This window comes from Paramormyrops kingsleyae, chromosome 11, assembly GCF_048594095.1.
Source record: "Paramormyrops kingsleyae isolate MSU_618 chromosome 11, PKINGS_0.4, whole genome shotgun sequence".
Lineage (NCBI taxonomy): Eukaryota > Metazoa > Chordata > Actinopteri > Osteoglossiformes > Mormyridae > Paramormyrops > Paramormyrops kingsleyae.
In genome coordinates this window covers 10,903,914-10,927,554 of record NC_132807.1, presented here as the reverse complement: position 1 = coordinate 10,927,554, position 23,641 = coordinate 10,903,914, and the positions used below count along the sequence as shown (strand labels likewise).

Genomic DNA, 23,641 nt, shown 5'->3' with positions numbered 1-23,641 from the left:
TCAAGACTTAGGCATGAGAATTCTCCTGGTTTGACCTGTTTATTAGTAATAAAGGGTAAACAGGAGGTGTGTTTGTAGAGGAACTGGGCTTTGGTAAGAAAGCACCAGCAGGGTTCCCCACATTGTAACCCTGTGTCCTTGAGATAAACCACCACTGTAGGTAAATTGTGTAAGTTTTTACTGTGAGAGTTTAAATTTATACTCAGAACCTACAATGATGGAGTGGGCCATCGAATATGTTGCAAAGCATTGCAAGGAGGGATCATATGGATCTCTCATAGATAAGCTAGACCCTCTAGAGTGGCTAGAGGAGGCATGCAGGGAGAGGAACATGAAATGTTCCAAGAAAAAGCAGAGGCATGCTAACGTGTTACAGGCCTTGCTGGAAGGACAGCAAGAAATTAACGGCAGACTGGCAAGTTCGCAGTCTGAGTGTACTCAGCATAGGAGTACAATCGGTGAATTGAGGAACAGAATAGAGAGTCTCGAACAGGAGAACTCTGCTAGTCGAGCAGAGCGTCGGCTAGCTGCAGAAAACAGCATTGAACTGAGGCAACTAGTAGCTTCTCTTAGGCAGGGCCTGGAAGCAGCTAAGGAAGCTAATGCATTCCTGCAAAAGGAACTGGAGAAGTGTCAGAATGCTTATGAGGCACTTTGGTCCAGAAGCATTAAAAACCCAGAAGTGCATAAAAAGCGTGCTGGGGATGAGGATACTGTTCTAAAGAGCAAATTAGAACAGGTTAAGGGACATGTTGCAGCTTTGGGCATTAGTCTGCTGGAAGATTCTGACAGTGATAGTAAGACTTCAGATGAGGGAGCTAATGTGAGCCCAGTTAAAGTTGCACCAGTTCGTGTGAGAGAGCGCAGGACACGCAGAAGGGCAGCTGCCGAGGTTAACGGGCAGCCTGCCACTGCACAGTATGAATATGAGGAGGTTTGTGAGCATATTCCACTGGCTGTGTCTGAACTGGGAGATTTTTGTGCTAATGTGGGTAAATGGGATGGCGTGTCTGATCCTCATTCCTACTTAGCTGAGTTGCAGAGACAAGCCAGAGCAAATGGTCTAGATGACCAAGATTGCTGTCGAATAGTTCAGTTAACCATACCTGCAGATCTAGTAGAATTGCTCCCTGACAATTTCAAGATGGCTGTTAATGGTGAATGGGCAAATGCACAGCAGAGAGAGGCAGCATTATTGGCCATGATTGGCAGTCCACAGCCAAACTGGGGGAGAATTCTGGAGACTAAGCCAGAGAGAGAGGAAAATCCTGTGGCCTATGTGAATCGCTTATTTAAGTGTTACACTGGGAATTCTGGAATTCGAAACCCACAGAGGAATGACCCAGCATTCCTAGCATTGGTCATGCAGCAGTATGATCCAATAATAAATGATGCTGCAAGACTAATGTTGAATTTGAAACAAAAAGAAGGTAGTTTGACCTTTGCCTACATCTGCAATCTCCTCGGTAGCTGGAACGAGACAAGCCGAAGTCCCTTAGGAAAGGTGAAAAAGGTTTCAGCAGTAGCCACTAAGGAAGGTAGGCTTAAATCTGCTAGGAAAGATGCTTGTCATAATTGTGGTAAGATAGGTCATTTTAAGAAGGATTGTTGGTCAAAGGGTGGAGGTGCAGCAGGACACAGGCCAAGGGTACAGAGAGATGGGGAATCTAGATGTAAGAAAGAACCAACCCCATCAGTACCAGCAATGACTTATGAAGATATGAACAAATTATTACATGAAATCAAAGAAGTGGTAGCACATCAGCGTGCTATTCAGACTGATTCATGTGTCAAATGCAAGGGGAATGCTTATTTGAAGTCACAGGGGTACCTGGCCTCTGTTAAAAAATTGGATGATGTGAAATCAGATGAATTTGCCAGACCCAGTGTTGAAATTACACTTAGGGGCTACTGTGACAAGTGGCTAGCAGACACGGGCCCTGCAGTCACTGAAACACAGCAAAGCACTTCACAACTCATCCAAGATTGGGCAGAACATGACATGTTCTCAAAAAATGTCCAGAGAATTCTAGAAGATGATTTTCTGTCTGAAAATCATACCATAGGAAATACCTACCAGGGGAACAAAAGACAATGGGATGATGTTGTAAAACACAACATTGCCAAATTTACAAAAGGGGAACAAGTATTGGTCAAAAATTGCCTCCAGAAAGGGCTTTGGGATGCAAATTGGACAGGGCTACATGAAACCGTGGACACCTGTGGGGAGGGCAATCTTAAGCTTAGAATCAAAGAGAGGAATGGACCAGTAATGAAGTGGTTCCATGGTGACCAATACAGACTGATTCAGAATGTAAGATGTTAACCTGACATAAGAATGAATGCTGCACTTGATGTCTTTCAGGTTACATACTCCAAGTCTCACTGAAAACCACGGCACAACAGAAGAAATGATCAAGGGGGGCAGATGCATCGTACACAGCAAAGGAAAAGCATATGTCCAGCGCAGGAACAACGATGTAACCAGCCACATCGGTGCCATAAGTGGGATAACTTCCTCGGGACAATGCAAGGACTCTGCAGACCTCATGCGAGGAAGAAAACCACCTCACATGTCAACCAAATTTGCATTAACACATATGGGAAACTACAAGTGTGACTGTAAGCTTGGGTTGAGAATCGATCAAAAGTAAATGTTTGTCTTAGAATGTGGTATATTCTAGATATTTGTATAATCCCTGTTACCACCACATACAGCCATATTATTGTGCAATAGGATCTGAAGAACTTACACACATAATTGATTGATGCTATAAGCTGATTTTGTTGGGAATTGTGATTCAGAGGGAGAGTATTCTTGGGGATTTGGGAGGTATACATAGTTTGTAGAGATCTTTGTGTAAAAAATAATAATTTGACATAAGTAATCTATGTAACACGGGAGCATGGGATGACAGTACAGGATGGAATAGCAATGTTAGCAATAGAAAGTTTAGAGGGTTGCAATATTGGTAGGAATATAATAATGTGCTCAGGTGATAGGTTAAATCCAAATCTAGGTTGTGGGTGGATGAACAGGAGTGATGTACACTGTGTGATCTCCACAGAAGTGGTGAAGCCACAGTATGTGGACATCAGGTTCATTGGTAACAACACCTATTGCATTAATGCAATTAACAATAGTTTAACCACAACCAATTTACAGTACAGAGCACCGAGCAATGCTTTCTGCATTCAGGTGATCTACCCAATGAACATTGAAGGCAGAAAATTGTACTATACCAAGAATAGGATTGACCTTTACTTAAACGACCCTTATGCAGAATTCCTCCAGCCTGAGCCTTTGCCTGAAACAAACAGGATTCAAGACCTGCAAGAGGTTGAGCAGCAACTGACGGTTCAGCTGCTTAAAATGCATGAGCGTGAGAAGGAACTGACAGAGCAGGTCAGTAACTATATCAGTGGAATGTCGACGCTGAAGGAGAACTACCAGGACATGTACTGGGATGTACAGTTCAAAGCAGATATCACTGCATGTGTCGTGGTACTGCTGCTGGGTGTGGCCTTGATGGTCTATCTCAGATTCCTAAGGGAACAGCGGAAAAGGGACCTTGGATATGTGGAGAGGAAAGTGTGCATGACACAAAGTAGGGTGTAGGTTATGGAGACGGACAACCACACCGCTACGACCTCCCCTATCCGACCCTTGTGTGTTGACCACTGATCAGTGTGATGCTGGTACTGTGCTCCGGGTAAACCTTTCACTGCTCTTGCACTAAGGCTCAAGGTTTAAGGGGGGATTATGTAAGGAAAAGCAGTAAAGATGCCCCAATGTTCTTGGTTGATCATTTGAATGGAGAAGTGTTAGCTATTAATGATCATGGGGGAATGATCAAAGGGGGAAGTCAGGGAGAGAATGGGGGTTCTGGTCGGCACCACTAGGGTGATAAGGAAGATAACTAAATTACAATGATCATAAAAGTCTCCACCCTGTCCTGCCCCATCCCTGCCCCAGGCTCCTCACAGGCCAGGGGGGTCACTCTTTATATGCAAATTCACTCACAACACCTACACACAGCACCTTTTTGGGGAGGGTCTTTTGGGGTATAAAGGGGGGTGAAGAACTGCCCTTAATTTGTATTTGAGCTGCCTTTCAGTACCCGGTGTATGTCTACGCTGTATTACATTATATTATTTTTACTGTTCAATAAACCACCATTTTGCTGAAACTGCGGAGACTCTGCAAGTGGATTCCTTACAATACATTGACAGAGGAATTAGTATAGAAGAAATTATTATGAATTCTGTTGTTATGCTGGAAGTGAAAAAAATCTTTTATCCTTTAAATATATTTTTCATTGTAGTTTATGACTAAAATCTGGAGTAGTAAAGATTGTGCTGAGAACTCATTGTGGGGGGGGGGGGGGTACTACATCACATGCTGTGCCTGTGCTTGGAAAGTCGCTGGTTCAAATTCCAGTGTTGGAAATGGGGGCCATGGCAGCACACCTGCTTCACTGTCCTGTGTAAACGGGGGCCATGGCAGCATTCACTGTCCTGTGTAAACGGGGGCCATGGCAGCACACCTGCTTCACTGTCCTGTGTAAATGAGGGCCATGGCAGCACACCTGCTTCACTGTCCTGTGTAAATGGGGGCCATGGCAGCACACCTGCTTCACTGTCCTGTGTAAATGGGGGCCATGGCAGCATTCACTGTCCTGTGTAAACGGGGGCCATGGCAGCACACCTGCTTCACTGTCCTGGGTAAACGGGGGCCATGGCAGCATTCACTGTCCTGTGTAAATGGGGGCCATGGCAGCACACCTGCTTCACTGTCCTGGGTAAATGGGGACCATGGCAGCATTCACTGTCCTGTGTAAACGGGGGCCATGGCAGCACACCTGCTTCACTGTCCTGTGTAAATGAGGGCCATGGCAGCACACCTGCTTCACTGTCCTGTGTAAATGGGGGCCATGGCAGCACACCTGCTTCACTGTCCTGTGTAAACGGGGGCCATGGCAGCATTCACTGTCCTGTGTAAACGGGGGCCATGGCAGCACACCTGCTTCACTGTCCTGGGTAAACGGGGGCCATGGCAGCATTCACTGTCCTGTGTAAACGGGGGCCATGGCAGCACACCTGCTTCACTGTCCTGTGTAAATGGGGCCCATGGCAGCACACCTGCTTCACTGTCCGGTGTAAACGGGGGCCATGGCAGCATTCACTGTCCTGTGTAAACGGGGGCCATGGCAGCATTCACTGTCCTGTGTAAACGGGGGCCATGGCAGCATTCACTGTCCTGTGTAAACGGGGGCCATGGCAGCACACCTGCTTCACTGTCCTGCGTAAATGGGGGCCATGGCAGCATTCACTGTCCTGTGTAAATGGGGGCCATGGCAGCATTCACTGTCCTGTGTAAACGGGGGCCATGGCAGCACACCTGCTTCACTGTCCTGTGTAAACGGGGCCATGGCAGCACACCTGCTTCACTGTCCTGTGTAAACGGGGGCCATGGCAGCACACCTGCTTCACTGTCCTGTGTAAATGGGGGCCATGGCAGCACACCTGCTTCACTGTCCTTAGTAAACAGGGGCCATGGCAGCATTCACTGTCCTGTGTAAACGGGGGCCATGGCAGCATTCACTGTCCTGTGTAAACGGGGGCCATGGCAGCACACCTCCACACCTGGAGCCAAATCTGCCTGTGCTGGATGGTGGCAAGCTTGCATTTTCTGATCTTCAGGTGGATTATCCATCCATCCATCCATCTGCCTGTCTGTCTCTGTCACCCCCAGAAATGATTCACAAGCAGATGGGGGCACTGAAAGTCTGTAGTGTCACTGAAACCAAAAGTCATAAGTGAATTTCATGACCAAAAACTCCAAAGCAGTGAGAAAAAAGACCTCTGGGGGTCCAAGGTTAACTGGCCACGCCCCCCCCCCCCCAAAAAAAAAAAAAGAACCAGTGGGCTTGCTTGCTAAAATCAAGGTGTGAAGTGTGATTAAAGCCAAAGTCCATTACTGAATCAGTTTCCCACACTGATTTTACATTTACATTTACCACATATGTAAAGCGATATTTTGTTTAACACTGACTCTGGACTGCACCCACGATGTTACAGCTTGTAGGTCACACCCACAATGTCACCCTTCCATGGGACTGAACCAGGATTCCAGCTTCAGATAACTTCTGTAACAATAACTATTGTGAAAAATGTACATCATTGATTCAAATGAATAGTATCTAATGTAAAATATCATATATCCCACCTTGATGGTGCCATGAATCTAGCTATCTATCTGTTTTAGGGGGTGTGTATATGTCCTCCATGCAGTGTAAAGACACGGAACCCTAGCCTTGCCCTCTGTACTGTCTGGGATGAGGTCCAGCCCAACAACAATGTTCAGCAAGTGGTTTGACGGATGGAAGTAACAAGAACTAAACCACGTACATGTACAGTGCTACGTCGCATTTCTCACCAGTAGGGGGCAACATTTAATTGAAAACAACTGTCAAGTAAGGAAATGACAAAAGGCTGACTAAAATGACATTAGTTACCCGCACAACTTTGACTACATGTCGCAGTAGTCTTGCTCTTTTGATTTGTTATGATCAAATTACTAAAAGCAAAATACCTCACTTTGCCTTAATTGTGATAGAACTTAATTACCAAACGTAACATAAACATGAACAAATCTATGGCAGAATATGAATATTGTAATTGATCAGAAAAATGTGATTAACAACTGAGTATTACTCGAAAGTTGCACCAAATTTGTGCCCTGACTTCCTGATTTGTCTTATATGATCATGCTAATTAAGCTAGCTCAGACGATAGGTAAGCAGATATTGGCGTTATACTGTAGTTACTTGTAGGCTGTCACGGAATCATAAACAGATGTTAACGGATATATGCCTAATTAGAATAATAATTTTGGGTTGTGTTAAATATATATATGATATATAGATACAGCAGGGTTACGTCTATTATTCATAATAATCGACAGTTAAGAGTCTATGTTAACAGTTAAGAGTCGATGTTTACACGGGGTGTTTTGATAAACATTTGAAGTCATTCGATTTAATTCGGTCTTATTATTTTCTATGAAAAGATTTCGTTTTTTATAAAAAAAAATCAACAAATGAACGTGGGAAATTAGGAAAGAGAAACGGGGCAAAATCTACGCATCGCACTGTGAAGCACCCTCGGCATCAAACAGAAATTACCAGCCGTTTTAGGATTAACCAGACTACTATAAATGTTTAGTTATCGTGCCCATAATATGGGCTATAAAAACGCAAACTCAAAAACATGTAATTGCTAGAAGGCCAGATTATGAAATTTAAATATTTTGTAAAATCACAGCTTGAACTTTCTAGGGCTACGTGTTACAGTCGGAGATTACCTGTTTTTTCACGGAGGATATATGCTGTCTCACGACCTGGCAACCATACACTGAGAAGGTCGAAAATAGTTACTACTCCCAAGGCACTCAGAGCAGAAGGCGTAACCTGCTTTCAATGGCCGGGCAGAGATAGACCAATGGCTGGCTTCGCCGATGTGGCAATTCAGGCTTACACACCTTACGGACTTTAAATACGAGATCGTCGCTTAGACTGGACATACATTTAAATGCTGCGTTGCGCAGAGACAACAGTCAGGACAGACTGCAAAGAAGGACATATCCACAGCTGGCGAGACTCCGTCAGGAAATCGAAGGACACTGATTTTTAAGACTACCACAAACATTTGTTTTTTTTGCCCCGCTGGACTTAAAAAAATTAAAATGTCAAATGTCCAGCTTTCTAGCACTACCCTGGATCGTCTCGTTGCACGGAGGACCTTCCATCTCCATGCCCGTACCAGTGTTTGCAGGAATCTATTCGGGCCGGTGGACCACGACGAGTTAAACAGTGAAATGAAATCTAAACTCCGGGAGCTCTCAGACCGGGACAAGCGCAGGTGGAACTTTAATTTTGAGACCGATACACCTTTGTCTGGAGAATACAAGTGGGAGGAAATCCCGATGAATGCAACGCCTGTCTTCTACCGGGAATCGCAAACTGGGAAAGCGGGGAATACTGTGTCAGTAAAGGGAAAAGAGTTTTTGGACGTGATTCAGAATAACTGCGCCTCACTTGATGTGCTTCACTCCCCTGTGGTGGACCGCTTGTGCAGTTCCGAAGTCACCCTACCCATACCCAGTGAAGTAAACCAAGAAAATTGCTCGGATAAAATCAGCTCAGAAAAAAATAAATATAAAGCCGTCTCTTTCAAAAGAACGTTATCTGCCATTATGGAAACTCGTGCCACGGCACGTATGACAGGTATAAACCTTCTTAAAAATGTAATTCTTTAATTGCCTAAATTAAATGGCCGTGTGGTACGTTCTCGAAAAATTCTACTTACAGTTATGGTGACGTAATGTTGTTGTATTAATAGTAGCAGTAGTAGTGGTGGTAGTGGTAGCAGTAGTAGTGGTTGTAAATGATCTACTTTTATCCCCTCCCCCACAGATTATTACGCTATAAAGAGAAGAATGACTGATGTGAAGCCAAACGGACACTCCTCGCCGCATTCAGCTCAAGCAATTCCCGTTGAACTGACGCCACGCAAAAGGATTCGTTAATTGTGCATACAGTGCCAGTTTTGTTCTAGTTACCTTCATTGGACAGTGTTTAACTGTGCAATTGTATTTTCATTTGAATGTTTACACTGGCAAAAATGTACATATAAATCAGTATATTGTCGGTTTGTGTCTAATAACTTATCTAAATGTATATAGGTTTTATGTACAGGTTATTTTTAAAGTAAGTTTTAACTTATATTATTTATGTTGCAACATATTTGCAAATACGTGTTATAGCCAAAGTTTTATACTTTTTTGTAATTGGTAACAATGTAGCTGTCATTTGAGTTTTGCTTTTGAGCCGTTTGATATGTCGATGCCCATTTACCACATATGTAAAGCGATATTTTGTTTAACACTGACTCTGGACTTTTCTTTAACACGTTGTTGTTCTGGCGTTGCCTTGCTACTTCAGTACTGGACTGATGAAACCTGCCCATGAGCCATAAACCTGCCCTGCCAAACCTATCCAGCAATACATCAACGCTGTAAACAGGCTACTTAATTCTGTCCCAAAATATTTTTCTGTAGGTCCGAACTACATGCTAATATATTTCATATTTGCCATTCTCAATTTATTCAACGGCTCATTTTATTCACTTTTCGAAAGTTACGTTGCGTTGAACGTATATAGCATCAAAATCCGTCGATTTGCTATGGAAATCACAAATAAGTGCTTGGCAAAGAAATTTCCCCAAAAGTAATAAAACTACCTCTGTTGTAATAATACAATAGCCTAGGCCTATATATGAAACATTCCAAATCGGCATTCTTCAATGGATACACTGCCTGTAGCCTAGCGCCTTCAAACATACAGTTTAGCTTCAGATTGCATTAACTGGTGACATGGATTCTTGAAATAAAAATCTGAGGACCATTTCCTTAATAAATCGAAATCTGTCTTTTTACATTTATATTTTGTCATTTTCAATATTTTTGGATTAATAAAACACGCACGCACAAATACGCGACATTCACAATGATTAGGCGTTATACAGAAAATATATTTTAATAACACTGGTGTTAGCGGAAATAAAACGACGCGTGAGGTTTTGCAAAGAATTATATGCAGGTCGGTAAAACGATTCAAGCAAACGATTGTTTTTTGTACGCGGAGTACAGCACTGCATCAATTTGTATATCAACTTTGGAAAAATAACGTATATCACTGCGTAAATTTGGATTACATCACGAACTACACAGCTGGAACACAAACTGGCAAGCTTTTAAATGTGACATTAAATGTTACAAATGCTACAAATAATACACCTTGCTTGCAACAGTAGCGTCATTTTACCTGGGAAGTTCCGACTTAACGCACATAAAAATACATTTAATCTGTAATGATAAATTTAACAGGTGGTGTAAACCGAGAAATTTGACTATTAGTAATAATAATTGAAATTATTGGAAAACGTATACCGTTCTATCTGAATTTTTGGTTGGTCTGGAGTGTAGTGCTGTACAGAGCACCTGGTTCGTTTCATTTACAAGAAGATCTATAGACCAATAAGTTTGTAATAGAAGCTGTAGCCATCTACTGGTGAGATCACTCGAAATCTCTCAAGACACTAATTTTAAAGATGTATATATTTCTGCCTGGGTTTCTATTTTCGGGTAAGCAGACACTGTAATAGGCTACAAAGGCCGTACTGAATGAAATTATCCACGTAGCTCGTGGTTTTCACTGCAGTCTACATTTCAGAATAAAATGCTGGAGTTTAAGAGGATACAAAATTAGATGCAAATATGATTAATTTAAAGTGAAACATCAATATTACGTAAGAACTGTATAAAAGCCGCTATAATGTGACAAAGCAGAAAGTTAAATTGCTTTGCAATTGTGGCCTTGCTTCATGCTACGGTAACTCAAGTGCGGGTCGCTGCGCGACTCGGATCCGAAGCGAGAAACGTGCCCCACATTGCATTTGAATGGGGTAAACACTCCCCCTACCTCGTTTCCAAAGACAACCATTAGATATGAAAGGGTGGAAAATCCGGTCAAAGACAACAAAGATAATTAGCATTTTCTACACCATCTGGTATAGGAGCCAGCAATAGAAAGACTGTTTGAGCCGAGGCGAGTGTGCCATTGCATTGATCTGTAAATGAAGCAACAGGATCATTAAGGATCCTCTGCTCCAGAACTAGAGCTGAACAGATATTCATATAGCTGTATAGTTTGCTGGTAAGGAATGCAGACAGGACTAGATGAGACCAATAGATAAAGCTCACTAGTTCAAATGGATGTTCCACTGCGTTTTTCCCATTTAACAGCAACAGCTCTTCACTTAAGTTGTCTTAAAATAATGATAAAATAAACGGCAAAGCCTTTGAGGTCCCATTTTAAAAGTACCGATGTGTACACCTGTATTTCAAGAACAATTTATCAACAACCACATGACAGAATGGCTTATGGCCTATGGCTCACAGCAGAAAACAGTTTTCAAAGGATGTGATGTTTCTTTTTTTACATTCAGACTACTACCTGCCAATTACCTACTCTATATAAAGGTACATAAGAGCACCACAAAAGCCACTTTTTCCCACCTTAAACCAAGGTGAAAAGTATTGTGATTGATCTGACAAAGTAAAGCAGCGTGGAAATTTTAAGACAGATACAAATAAGCCTTCTAGATACAAATAATAATTCTAAATGTGTGTTAGCACATGTCAGTTAGTACCTGCCTAGTTTTACTGCTCTGTTCCATGGCTACAAAGGTGGTGTGATTAAAATAAAAAAGTGCACTGCTTCTCTTAACATCCATTCTTAACTTAAGTGCTTTATAGATAAAGTTTGAAAACCTCTCCTGAACTATTTAATAGCATCAACTATTTATGAGATCTCAATTTTACACTCCAACTTAATTTTAGTAGTATAATTGAAAGCAATTATCATTTCAGTTCCAACTAGAATCTTCATATTATGACTCAGGTAAATTTAGGCCTAAATAAAGACCGTGAGGACAGTGAAAGGCTCTAACAATGAATTTGTCCAGGTTTTAATATTGTCAGGAATAATTTGTAACAGAAATTACATTGTTTAGAAATTAATTTATAAGATTTATTTTAAACCATGAAAGCATGCTAGACATACTTTCATCCATCCATAGCTACTTATCCGGTAAAAGGTTGTGGGCTGGAAGTAACAACAGAGTCTGTTTTGGTTGTTTCTGTAAGGTGTAATGATGTACTCATGTATAACGCAGAATTCCAAACTAAAAGGCTAAATGTTCCTAAAATCTGTCTGAATCCCATGGATTGTTATAACTGTGTTTAAATGCCATTTGATTAAATGGTGTCACACGTGCACAGTAGTGCCACTGTGCTTCTGCTGTGGGAGATTCATTCTGGGCTGTGCCTGAGTGCAGCCGGTCTGCACAGTGTCCCCTGTCCCAACCTGGTGTCTACAATGTCCAGCTAGAACCACACAGTGTTCTCCCTGCACCTTGGCTGACCTGACTGTGAAAACAATGACTCATTTCCTCCTGGTTTGCCACAGCTGTGTCTCAGGTGGCAGGTCTCCACCGTGGGTATTCTGAAGGAGACTGTTACATACCCCCTGCAGGGACAGTTGATCAAACAGAGCTAAACTGTGCAAGTTCCATCTGGGTGGATGAATCTGGCTGTATAATATAAATATACAGTGGTACCTCAGAACTCGAATTTAATCCGTTCAGAACTCCGGATCGAATACTAAAAAGTTCGAGTTGTGATCGAATTTTCCCCATTTTCCCCATAAGAAATTAATTGGTTCCCGGTCCCAAAAAATTACACCTAAATATGTTTTTTTTAGCATTTAAACACAAAATGAACCGGATAAAACAAGAAGAACATATACTGTACTAAATACATCTAAGCACATTTATCAAAACAGTAATTTGTAAAGTAAGAAAATAAATGTATCCAAACAATGTGTCCTGCCCCGATCGTCCGCTCCTTCCGTGTGCCACGCCCCCTCATTAACCCCGTGTGGAAACCCCAGCCCTCTGTATTTCGTCCAGGTTTCAGTTTGTTTCCCCAGTCCGGTCATTGTATTGTCCGTCTGCGTTTTGCCTGCCTTACCTGTAATTAAACCCCGTATTCCCCGATACCCTGGCGTCTGCGCCTTTGTCTCCGTTCCGTCCCCGCTACGCACAACAATATTATTATAATTAAATGTATTAATGGTTTATTATTAATATTAAAATAATGAATAAGAAATCTTTATTTTTAAATGTATTTTATTATATAATAATAATTACTGTTACTGTCTATCATTGTCTAAATGTATTTTTATTGTCTAAATATATGTATTCAGTTAGTATAAACATGCACGGGTGCTATCACAGCTAATGCAAGGCTGAGACTGAAGCGTTAGTCTTTGTTTCCACTGAGAGACGTGCCGCGTGACTCATTTCCCCGCGGGTACAAGTCAGTATCTTAGGTCGGCGTTCACGGTTCGACTTCTAAAATTCAGATCGAGCTCTAGGTAATTTTTTTTCGAACTGGTTGGTTTGACTTTTAAGAAATTCGAGTTCTAATGAGTTTGAGAACTGAGGTACCACTGTATATTAAAATATATTGCAATTGGCATGAGGCAAAAACCAACGCCGGATGAGTCACCAGCCTCAAGATGTCACCTTTTTTTCACAGTGTAAGAGGTTGGACAAGGGGCCTTGTTACGTCAAGTTGGGTCTTGGTGAATTGTTGGGAAGGGGCTCATCATGAATGAAAAGGACTTCAGTGTCCAATAGCCCCCCCCCCCCCATGCCCACAGCTGCTCAGCCTTTCCAAATGTAGCACGTCTGACTGATGCTACAGTATGTCACTTACACATCAGTATCTCAGGTTGCATGGTTATCAGTGTCGCTTTGTGCACAATAACTGTACCAGTTGTTTTCTATTCCCACTGATTTATTGATAGTGCACCAGAAAGGCTACTGGTTCCACTTCTGTAAATAGGCATGGCAGAGCGTAATGGGCTAGATACTCAGTAACAATTTTAGCATCAAATACTTAAAGGGCTGTGGAGGGGCGACCTCCCCCCCCCCACCTCCCACCCCCACCCCCACCCCCACCCAAAGTCACAGAGTTTAGTTTAGAAATAACCACACAAGACAAAAATGGCATTATGTAATGTTGCCTAACTACAGAATACTCACAGGACGTGATTCAGACATAAGAAATCTATAGAAGGAATAAAATTGCATGCTAGGTTCCATTAAATACATTTCAGTTACTCCCCCTTTTACCTTTCATTGAATGTAGAAACATGTGCGTGTCAGTGGTTTTAATTGACTATGCGCAATCAAAATAAGAAGAAAAATGCAGAGATCCACATCCTGTTTTCTAAAAATACATGTTCTGCCTGGAAACAACAAGGCTTCCCAATTAAGATTTTACGTGGCAGTGTATCTTTGGTAAGTTTAGGAAGGCAGGCATGGTTAGTCTCTGTATCTGAGCCATCTCAGCTGCTGTGTCAGTCTCATTTCTCATATAACCCACTGGCACACACACATACTGTCAAGCATATAATCACACACTCGGAAAGCCTATTTATACCTCATAACAGAATTATCCAGCTTTACAAGACATCCCATAATGACACCAGAGAAAAAGACAAAATCATCGTTTGTGTTTACTGCATTCAAAAACTGTGTTGAGACAGAATAAATACATATGTTAAATATGAGGGTCTTATGTGTGGGAACAAAAATGTTTGAATAATGAAAAAGAGTTACATAAGATACAAAACAAATTTAATGGTGGAGTCAATTTATTGCATATATGAACTCAGCAAAAATGCAAGCTCCATAAACATTTCATTATATAAAAAAAACTCACATCCAAGTGATGAATAAAGACACACCCTGAGAACTATTAAGTAAAAAGAGAACTTCCTTAAATGGTAAATATAACGCAATCACTTTTGAATCATTTTCATTCCCATAAAAAGTGTGACCATTTTCAGTTTCACATAATTATGATTCATGTCACTCAATTAAAAGATCTAGAAAGAACATGCTTACATATTATATACACAATACATCCTATATCCACTATATTACAATATAAAATCTTATAAGATTGTAACATATTGAACTGGAAGGACACGGAATCAAATATTATGTGGTGTAGTAGAGGCTCTGAGGCTAGGGATCTGTGTCAGTAATTGGAAGGTTGCTGGTTCAAATCCCATGAATGCCCTTAGTGATCCTACTCCGTTGGGCCCTTGAGCAAGACCCTTAACCTGCAATTGCTCATTCCTGGGTATGATGTTAATCTACATCCAGCCCTATAAGGAGGTCCTACAACTTACAGAGAAAAACTTGTTGGTTGGTGGCAGGATTGACACTCCAGCTATTTCCCAGCTACTGGGAAAATAATTCACACTGGTCTATTTGGACTAGTGTAGTGCTGAGATATCACTCGCCACATGGCTGCACTCAGGTTCTCATCCCTGAGGTGGTTTGTTGTGCGGCAACGCACTGTAATCAGTGCATGCTCATTACGCACTGTAATCAGTGCATGCTCCTTACCTAATATGCTTGAATCGTTACACATGCAATCCCAGAGCCAACCCTGTACTGTTCCTCAGATTCAAATATCAAAAAGTTTTGCTCTTTACCTCCTGAAGGCAGGTTAATGTCATAGAGCAAAGAGCTTCTACCAGGAGCTACAGAATGCAGAGCTGGGCTCCAGTGAAAGGCAGCAAAATGACAACATGATGTTTCTGACTCTGTGACTGCACAGAGGCTGTTAGAAATTACATTGTTTTAGATCAGGAGAAACTGGCAGCGAATTGCTAATTTTGGGGACATGAATTATTAATTTCATATATTCAGTGATGTCAGTAATAAGACAGCATGAAAGGCACACTGGGGTGAACTTGGTAGGTAGTTTTTGTGTTTTAGTGAGAGAACTGAAATTTGTCTCAACATGCATTACATACATTGTGTGACTTGTAGAAAGCAAATGATGCTGTTGTTGAAAATAAAGAAAAGCCAATGCTTACAGGACTGACCTGTGCTGTAGTCATACTGTGACGCTGCTTATTCCACTGAAACTACTTAGGCTAAGTTCCATTCCTGGGGGCACAATGCTAGAGCCGCTCCTGGTACGTAAAGCTGCAGCTTGCTGGCTACATTTGGGTCCTCAGGCACCGTGCTGACTGCTTGTGCTCAGCGTCAGCGGAGGTGGATGCACCCTGTAATCCCGCATCCCATCATGGGCCCTCGTCCAGGGAGAAGCTGGCGCTCTGCTTCTGGAACCTGGACAGGCGGCGGCTGGGCAAGTCTGTGGGGGGCCAGAGCACAGTGGGACCCCCAGCCTGGCCACTGGGGGGCCCTTCAGGTCCTGCTGGAATAGACCCAGGAAGTAGGCGGCTGAGAGCTTCTGCAATGCTGTTGAGTGTCTGGTCCATGCGTGTGATCTGTGCAGGAACAGGACTGATGTATCAGCACCCCTGGCATTCTTTAAAAACAAGATATTATGTTATAATGTTTTATATAGAAGTTCGGAGCGTTTATGGAGGTGACCAGTGCTTAGTTTGGTCACTTCATGGATCTCTCTTAAGCAAGGTTCTGTAACATACACAAAGGCTGTTACCAGGAGACACCGGATACTAAGGACTTTCTCAATAAACAGGCCCACGGTTGTGCCAAAATAATCTGGGTGAACAAAATGACAGTAATTCACTGATGAATACATTTTATGTAATGCAAGCATATAACTACACTAATGATACACTAGACATTCATCTGTTGCTATGCATGTTATCAGTGTCTTCAACATAGCAAAGATATGTAGTATTTGCACATACAGTGGTACCTCAGTTCACGAACTCATTAGAACTCAAATTTCTTAAAAGTTGAAACAACCAGTTCGAAAAAAAATTACTTAGAACTCGATCTGAATCTGAAGATAACTTGTACGCACGGGGAAATGAGTCACGCGGCACGTCTCTCAGCGGAAAGGGTAAAGCTTCAGTCTCAGCCTCGCATTAGCTGTGACAGCACCCGTGCATGTTTACACTAACTGAATACATATATTTAGACAAAAAAAATACATTTAGACAATGATAGACAGTAACAGTAATTATTATTATATAATAAAATACATTTAAAAATAAAGATTTCTTATTCATTATTTTAATATTAATAATAAACCATTAATACATTTAATTATAATAATATCGTTGTGCCGAGCAGGGACGGAACGGAGACATAAGAACATAAGAACATAAGAACTATACAAACGAGAGGAGGCCATTCGGCCCATCGAGCTCACTTGGGGAGAACTTAACTAATAGCTCAGAGTTGTTAAAATCTTATCTAGCTCTGATTTAAAGGAACCCAAGGATTCAGCTTGCACTACATTGTAAGGGAGACTATTCCATACTCTGACTACACGCTGTGTAAAGAAGTGCTTCCTTAAATCCAGTTTGAAATGTTCTCCCGCTAATTTCCACCTATGGCCACGAGTTCTTGTATTTGAACTAATGCTGAAGTAACTATTCGGTTGAACAGCATCCAAACCTGTTAGAATCTTATAGACCTGGATCATGTCCCCCCTCAGTCTCCTTTGCTTGAGGCTGAACAGATTTAGCTCAAATAACCTTTCCTCGTATGACATTCCTCTAAGACCAGGAATCATTCTTGTGGCCCTACGCTGCACCTTTTCTAAGACAAAGGCGCAGACGTCAGGGTATCGGGGAATACGGGGTTTAATTACAGGTAAGGCAGGCAAAACGCACACGGACAATACAATGATCAGACTGGGGAAACAAACTGAAACGTGGACGAAATACAGAGGGCTAATGAAAACAACTAGAAACAGCTGATCACACGGGGATTACACACGGAGTTAACGAGGGGGCGTGGCACACGGAAGGAGCGGACGGTCGGGGCAGGACACATTGTTTGGATACATTTATTTTCTTACTTTACAAATTACTGTTTTGATAAATGTGCTTAGCTGTGTTTAGTACAGTATATGCTCTTCTTGTTTTATCCGGTTCATTTTGTGTTTAAATGCTAAAAAAAAAACATATATAGGTGTAATATTTTGGGGCCGGGAACCAATTAATTGGTTTTCCATTGTTTCTTATGGGGAAAATTCAATCAGAACTCGAACTTTTTAGGATTCGATCCAGAGTTCTGAACAGATTAAGTTCGAGAACTGAGGTACCACTGTACTTGTATCTTTAAATGAGGAGAGGCAAAGTGAATACGGTGATTTTAAATTAGCTGCATCCACTCTGAGTCTAAAGTAAACGCGAAGGTAGCAAAACCTAGCTGAGATCATCAGTTTTCATTGACTAAAACTAGACTAAAATGCCATCAGTTTTTGTTGACTAAAACTAGACTAAAATAGTCATGGATAATTCTGACTAAAATATGACTAAAATGCTCAGACTTTTAGTTGACTGAAACTTGACTGGACTAAAATGAGTATGGATGTGACCAAGACTAATAAAAACGCATATTCATTCTGAAATATACACGACTGCGGGTAAAAACACATGTTCACTCTGAAATACTTGACTGCGGGTAAAAACACATATTCATTCTGAAATACACAACAGTTTATGCAGCAGTGAGGTATGTGCTCTCCATGAACTTTAAGTAAAAAAACTGTAATATGAGTATTTATCATTTTGCATTAATTCTTAACTTTCTTTGAAGCAATACTTAGTGAAAAAACACCATAATGCTTCACAAGCCTTAAAGGAATAAATAAGAATTTCCACAATCAACTCTTGCCTCCTATTCTGGATATTTAACAAGGCTCCACTTGGAACAGGCTTGGGACTCGTTCCCATGGTTAGCCGCTCTGCAAGCAGTAAGGTGGGAGTCTGCAGGATGTCACCTATTCGGGTTAATAGGAGCCGCATGGCACGGTATCGATGTCTTTTCCTCACCTCTGGACACTCATGTGGATTCCTCACAATGACACAATTTTCAGCCCAACCAACCAATGACAATGCTTTCTCCTCTGCTGCCTCTGTGTGCCTAGTACAGAAAGTTCCAGTACCCAAGGTACCAAACCAGCTGGAGTACTTTTTTGGTGCTTCAGTACTTTAGGGTGGGACTTTCTTTTTCAGTTGGTTATGCAAATAGCCTGCCTCTGAAACATAATACAAACGCTGCCTTGAAAACAATAATAAAACGTTTTAAAATAATGGCTGCGTGGACAAATGAAGAGACCCGATCGAAGCTTGGAAGAACAGATACAACAAGATCAGGATGGCATGAAAAGCAATAAAAAGTATTTTGTATAATAGACTAGGGCTGCACGATTTTGGACATTTTTTAAATATCGCAATGCGATTTTGTTGTAATAAATTACTGTGGGATCTATAAAGCAAAAAATGAGTTCAAGATCATTAAATTTCTCAAAAACCTGTCGGAGTGATTTAAACAGCAAGAATGAAAATGATTTTGATTGTCTCAGAGAACACAAGAAGAGCTCATGCAAAAGCAACGGAGGTAAAGTTTAAACTGATTTTTTAAACATATGCTAGATAATCTTGAGAAGGAATAATCATTAAAATTGCAAAGCTTGCTAAGTTTTTTTTTCCTGTGACAGTAAAAATGTTTTAGTGAAACTTAAACTTGTGGTAATAATGGAGAGTATGGGCAGTCTGTTACAGAGCAGACTAAAATAGGTATACAGTATGAAGGTATGATAAACCCACCTGACTGTCACGGTCCTTGCGATGTGACAGATTCACGTGCATGACATGCAATGTTGGTATTAATATGGGACCCAGCCCTATAATACACTATAGCTATTTTTGTAATTCAGTACAAAATACCCATTGTGATGTCATTCAACATCGGTACCAGTTTTTATGCCAGTGAAAAACCAACACAAACAATTACCTTACTTTTCTGAAGTACCAAAAGAATGATACCCGGTGCGCTGGAACAGTGCCCAATATGAGCATTGCAGAGATCTCCGACTTGAGGAGAAATCACAGCACCCAGTGGAAGCCCATGCAACACGGCCAGGGCACACAAAGGCTACACACAGAGCAAATTCCTACCCCCGTCCCAGCAGGTACAGTACAAGGCAATAGCTATGCAATGAAGCATGAGGCCACATACATGCTGCTATTCATTGGCACATCAAACTCCATCTTCTGTGTGCTAGTCAGCGTGAACCTGCCCAATATGTGGCATGGCAGCTCCCCTCTGATCTGCACCCTGCCCGCTCAGCCCGTCCAGGAAGCTAATGAATGACTCACAGTCATGGCCTCAAGTGAACCATAATTTCCACTCTATCGATAAAAAAAGGCAAAAAAAACCTCTCATTCTTCCTGTGAATGTATCCCTTGTTTATCTAAAGAACTGGGTATAGTCAGATGAAGGACTGAGCGCGATGTCTGCCGATATAGAGGTGCCGTGTTTTTTTGCAGGTTTTGGGGGCGGGAGGTGAGTGTAAGGACACGGTCCGTTGCTGAGGTTTACTCCAGCAGTGCACTTCTGGCTTGGGGAGACTTTCTTTCCAATAAAGCATGTTACAGAAATAATTTGTTCACCTTCTGAGAAGATTGGTGTCTGGCATCAGAATCCTTTAACATCATTCCTGAGCTCTCTGCCGTCACTCATGCAAACCAAAGACAACTACAGCACAGGCTGCATTTTCATCTTGCCTTCTCATGACTTTTCATTACCATTTCTTTTTGAAGATGCATAAACAAGTCTTCACAGAAGTTATACTGCTCAGAAAACGGCTAAAGATTAACAAACCTGCGCTTGACAGGAGAATACACAAATCAATGATTTTCATGGATCAATGAGGTGTTGTTAAACACTGAAAGTAAAAAAACAGGTTTTATCAGAAACATTAGGGCCATATCTATGTGTTTTACTGGACTCTAATTCCTGTCTTTTTGTTTTACCTTAATCCTTGGATCTAAGCTTTGATCAAAGCTATTTGTTTTCATGTCACTCATTCCATTTGTACACTTTGAATGCTAAACTGTTTCTTTTTATTTTTTACCTTCCAGATTATTTTTTCTGAAGATTTTCCAAAAGGCACTTCATTGAATATTCTTTCATTTTTTATTAAAATAAGAAATAACATCGTAATTCTCAAAGTCTTGGATTAATTTTCCTTTGGCCGCCCTACTGATTTCAGTAGATGCCTGGCCAGGTACAATTTAGGCCAAAAACAATCACAGTGCCTCTCTGAAACACCCCAAGGCTCATATCCAAGAAGGAATCATTTAACCTTTCATACTACTAGATTTTTCCCCCTGATTCTTTTCTTTTCCACAAAAGTGCCAGACAAAGGTGCCTTAATCTGAAGGGAAATGAATCGCCTGACTGGCACAGGATCACTGGAAAAACCACATAAACACCAAATATGTAACAACCTACTTACAATGAGACAGGTTACCATAAATATGGCAATATTATGAGAACCACAAACACCAGGTTACCATAAATATGGCAATATTACGAGAACCACAAAGACAAGCACATGCAACTCCATTTTTTGGAATGGACCACCCAAGAAGGACTAACCCAACTGAAATGAACAACTCCCTTCATTTTATTTAAAGTCCAGCCAAAGCATATGCACCTTTATTATTGGAGCTAGTGGTACAGGAAGTATTTTTTTGGGGTGCCGTAATTTTAGGACTGGGGTGCCAGTCCTGACCTCGGGTACAGTAACATGACCCCAAGTCCAGGAACCTCCATTTCACTGTAAGAAATCTGAAGGTGATTTGATTTGAGACGATTTTTCCTGCAGCCTTGACATTAAAAACGAGAAAAGTCATAGGACTTCTGGGTCTATAATACTCCTTTAAATCTAACAACTTGTCATCTTCAAATCCTTTAAAGTAGTTGCCATCCTTCGGTCCTTCGGTGCACAACGGAGCTGGCAGGCTATTCTGACATGAGACAGGTCACTATCACATCTCAAAGCTGAGTTATTCTGAAATACTCCGCTACTTGATTTAACGCACAGGTGAAACATGACATATTAGCTGGCAAAGGGAGAACCGGATAATTTTTAAAATCAGTCCTTAAGGAGCTGGGACAGTGGCTCAGTCAGTAGTGCTGCTGTCTCATACCTCCAGGGCTGCGAGGTTAAATTTTGCCTCAATTTTGCTGTTTGTTATAACCCAAGTACAGTCGGCTTCCCAGACCATTACCAGCCAAGGGCAAACGAGTTACTGTCCTCACAGAATCTGTGAATGTGGGTTGTCTGTATTCCCCTTCTGTCACATGGGTCTCCCACAGTGCAAAGACAGGCAGTTTATTGGCCTGTATGTATGTGACCTGTAATGCTCTGCAGCGACACGGGGGAGACCCTGCAGCGACACGGGGGAGGCTCTGCAGCGACACGGGGGAGGCCCTGCAGCGACACGGGGGAGGCTCTGCAGCGACACGGGGGAGGCCCTGCAGCGACACGGGGGAGGCCCTGCAGCGACACGGGGGAGGCTCTGCAGCGACACGGGGGAGGCCCTGCAGCGACACGGGGGAGGCCCTGCAGCGACACGGGGGAGGCCCTGCAGTGACACGGGGGAGGCTCTGCAGCGACATGGGGGAGGCTCTGCAGCACCCAACCTTTAGGACGATGTTCCCCTAAACAGACCCTGTCAAAGGGGTCACCACTTTAGCTGCTCACTTTGCCTTGCTTATGTAATGGAATTGTTTTCCTGCTTAGGGAGGGAATCAGTCCAAGAGGGACCCCCCCCTCCGAGTGAACTGGTGAGGTTTCTGCCACCCAGAATGGCGCTTTGTCAGCTTCCACTCCTCCCAACACGGTTCATTAAGCAGATATTTCCTGGCCCAAAGTATTACACTGTCGGAGGAAGAAAAGCACCTGGATACAGCCCACTGCCTCTTGTAGATTCTCCATCATTGTAAACACACGCAAAGGGAGCACAGCCACACAGAAACACAGTTCAAAAGGTAAAAATACACACACTATCCCAGGCACCCAAAAAGGTACATTATAAACTATGAACGTGCACACAGAAGGACAGAAACATGCACACATTTAAGCCATAGAAACTTAAGGTTCATGTGTAAATTTAGTAGAAGTCAATAGTGGCTCCCCCCCCCCCCCCCCGAAGTGTGGTTGGGTTTGGGCACACTGCAGGCTCAATGCTAGGCCCTGTCTTCAGCACCACCTGGCCCAATGTTTTCTTGTGCCCCCCGATTAATAGCAGTTACCCCCCTGCAACACACGTCCCTGTGGACGTTGAAGTGCACCATATATAGCCCATGCTGGGCAACCACATGCAGCATTAGAGGTTTGGAGAGAGAAAGGGCTCTTATGCACGGTCTGGCTTTAGCGGCCCCCACATAAGCTCACGCCGGCCTACACGGCTAATTCAGTCTGCTCCATAATGGACTGTTTCTCTCACTGGGTAGAAATAAATTACCCATTAAGAAGCAGCGTTGTACTGCTAGATAAATTTCCTTTATGTATCACATGACTAAGACATATTTTATTCAGATGCAACATGCGACAGAACAGGCATTTCAACCTTAATGTGATATACAGTCATACCAGAAATATAAAAGCTGTGTGTTTATTTGCAATAAATTATTTAAATGTGCATCGCTGACGCCCTGTCCCTGTAGCTCTTTGGGCTTATTCTCCACAGATGTGTAATTTTTCTCTTATTTAAGAACAAATAACTCCAATAGTAATATATCTAAAAATCACCAATATGTCTGTTATAATCCAAGTACAGTGGGCTCCCCGTATCATTATTGCCCAACAGAAAACTGCTTTCTGTGGCCATAGAATCATCTCCAGTATAGCAAAAATTCTCATTTGTCCTCCTCAACTAACATGAAAGCCCAGTTATTGACCATATGTGATGTTCTCCAAATGACACATGAAGCCAGAGTTCTGTAAGCTACTAAGCTTTGCTCAGAAATGCTCCCGATTTCTCAGAGTCAAATGTTTGTCCTCATTCAATTCCTTCTCATGTCAGTTGCAACTTGTCATGATGGTTGTACATGCTAATTTCTGCTTTGCTAAATATTTGAAAAGACAATACAGCTTTAGAGCAAAGACATAAAACAAATGGTG

The 23,641-nt window shown here is 42.0% G+C and overlaps 2 protein-coding genes across 8 annotated transcripts in view; one reads left to right on the top strand and one right to left on the bottom strand.

Annotated features, from left to right (window-relative positions):
• trpm5 (transient receptor potential cation channel, subfamily M, member 5) overlaps positions 1-23,641 on the bottom strand; it is a 91,924-nt gene that overhangs the window by 19,680 nt on the left and 48,603 nt on the right. Inside the window, exons 1-2 of one of the 7 annotated variants that reach the window (XM_072718036.1) lie at positions 7,367-7,501; positions 4,590-5,800 (exon numbers count right to left, since the gene is read on the bottom strand). Coding sequence is in view for 2 of the 7 variants with exons in the window: in XM_023804615.2 (XP_023660383.1) it covers positions 15,798-16,004 (207 nt within the window). In the remaining 5 variants the exon portion in view is untranslated. Of the gene's footprint in view, positions 1-4,224; positions 5,801-7,366; positions 7,502-14,330; positions 16,005-23,641 lie in introns of those variants that run through there. The other 6 variants (XM_072718034.1, XR_011993778.1, XR_011993779.1 and 3 more) reach the window with 6 other exon arrangements.
• Positions 7,748-8,946, top strand: LOC111840036 (cyclin-dependent kinase inhibitor 1B-like). The gene is made up of 2 exons (XM_023804432.2): positions 7,748-8,288; positions 8,478-8,946. The coding sequence occupies exons 1-2, from the start codon at positions 7,748-7,750 to the stop codon at positions 8,588-8,590; spliced, it is 654 nt and encodes a 217-aa protein (XP_023660200.1). The 3' UTR covers positions 8,591-8,946.

What these genes read in the sequence shown, in the direction of transcription:
- LOC111840036 (XM_023804432.2), top strand. Translation starts at nt 7,748, where the DNA reads ATGTCAAATGTCCAGCTTTCTAGCACTACCCTGGATCGTCTCGTTGCA. An exon ending in TGCCACGGCACGTATGACAG is followed by an intron (nt 8,289 to 8,477) that starts GTATAAACCTTC and finishes CCTCCCCCACAG; the next exon opens with ATTATTACGCTATAAAGAGA.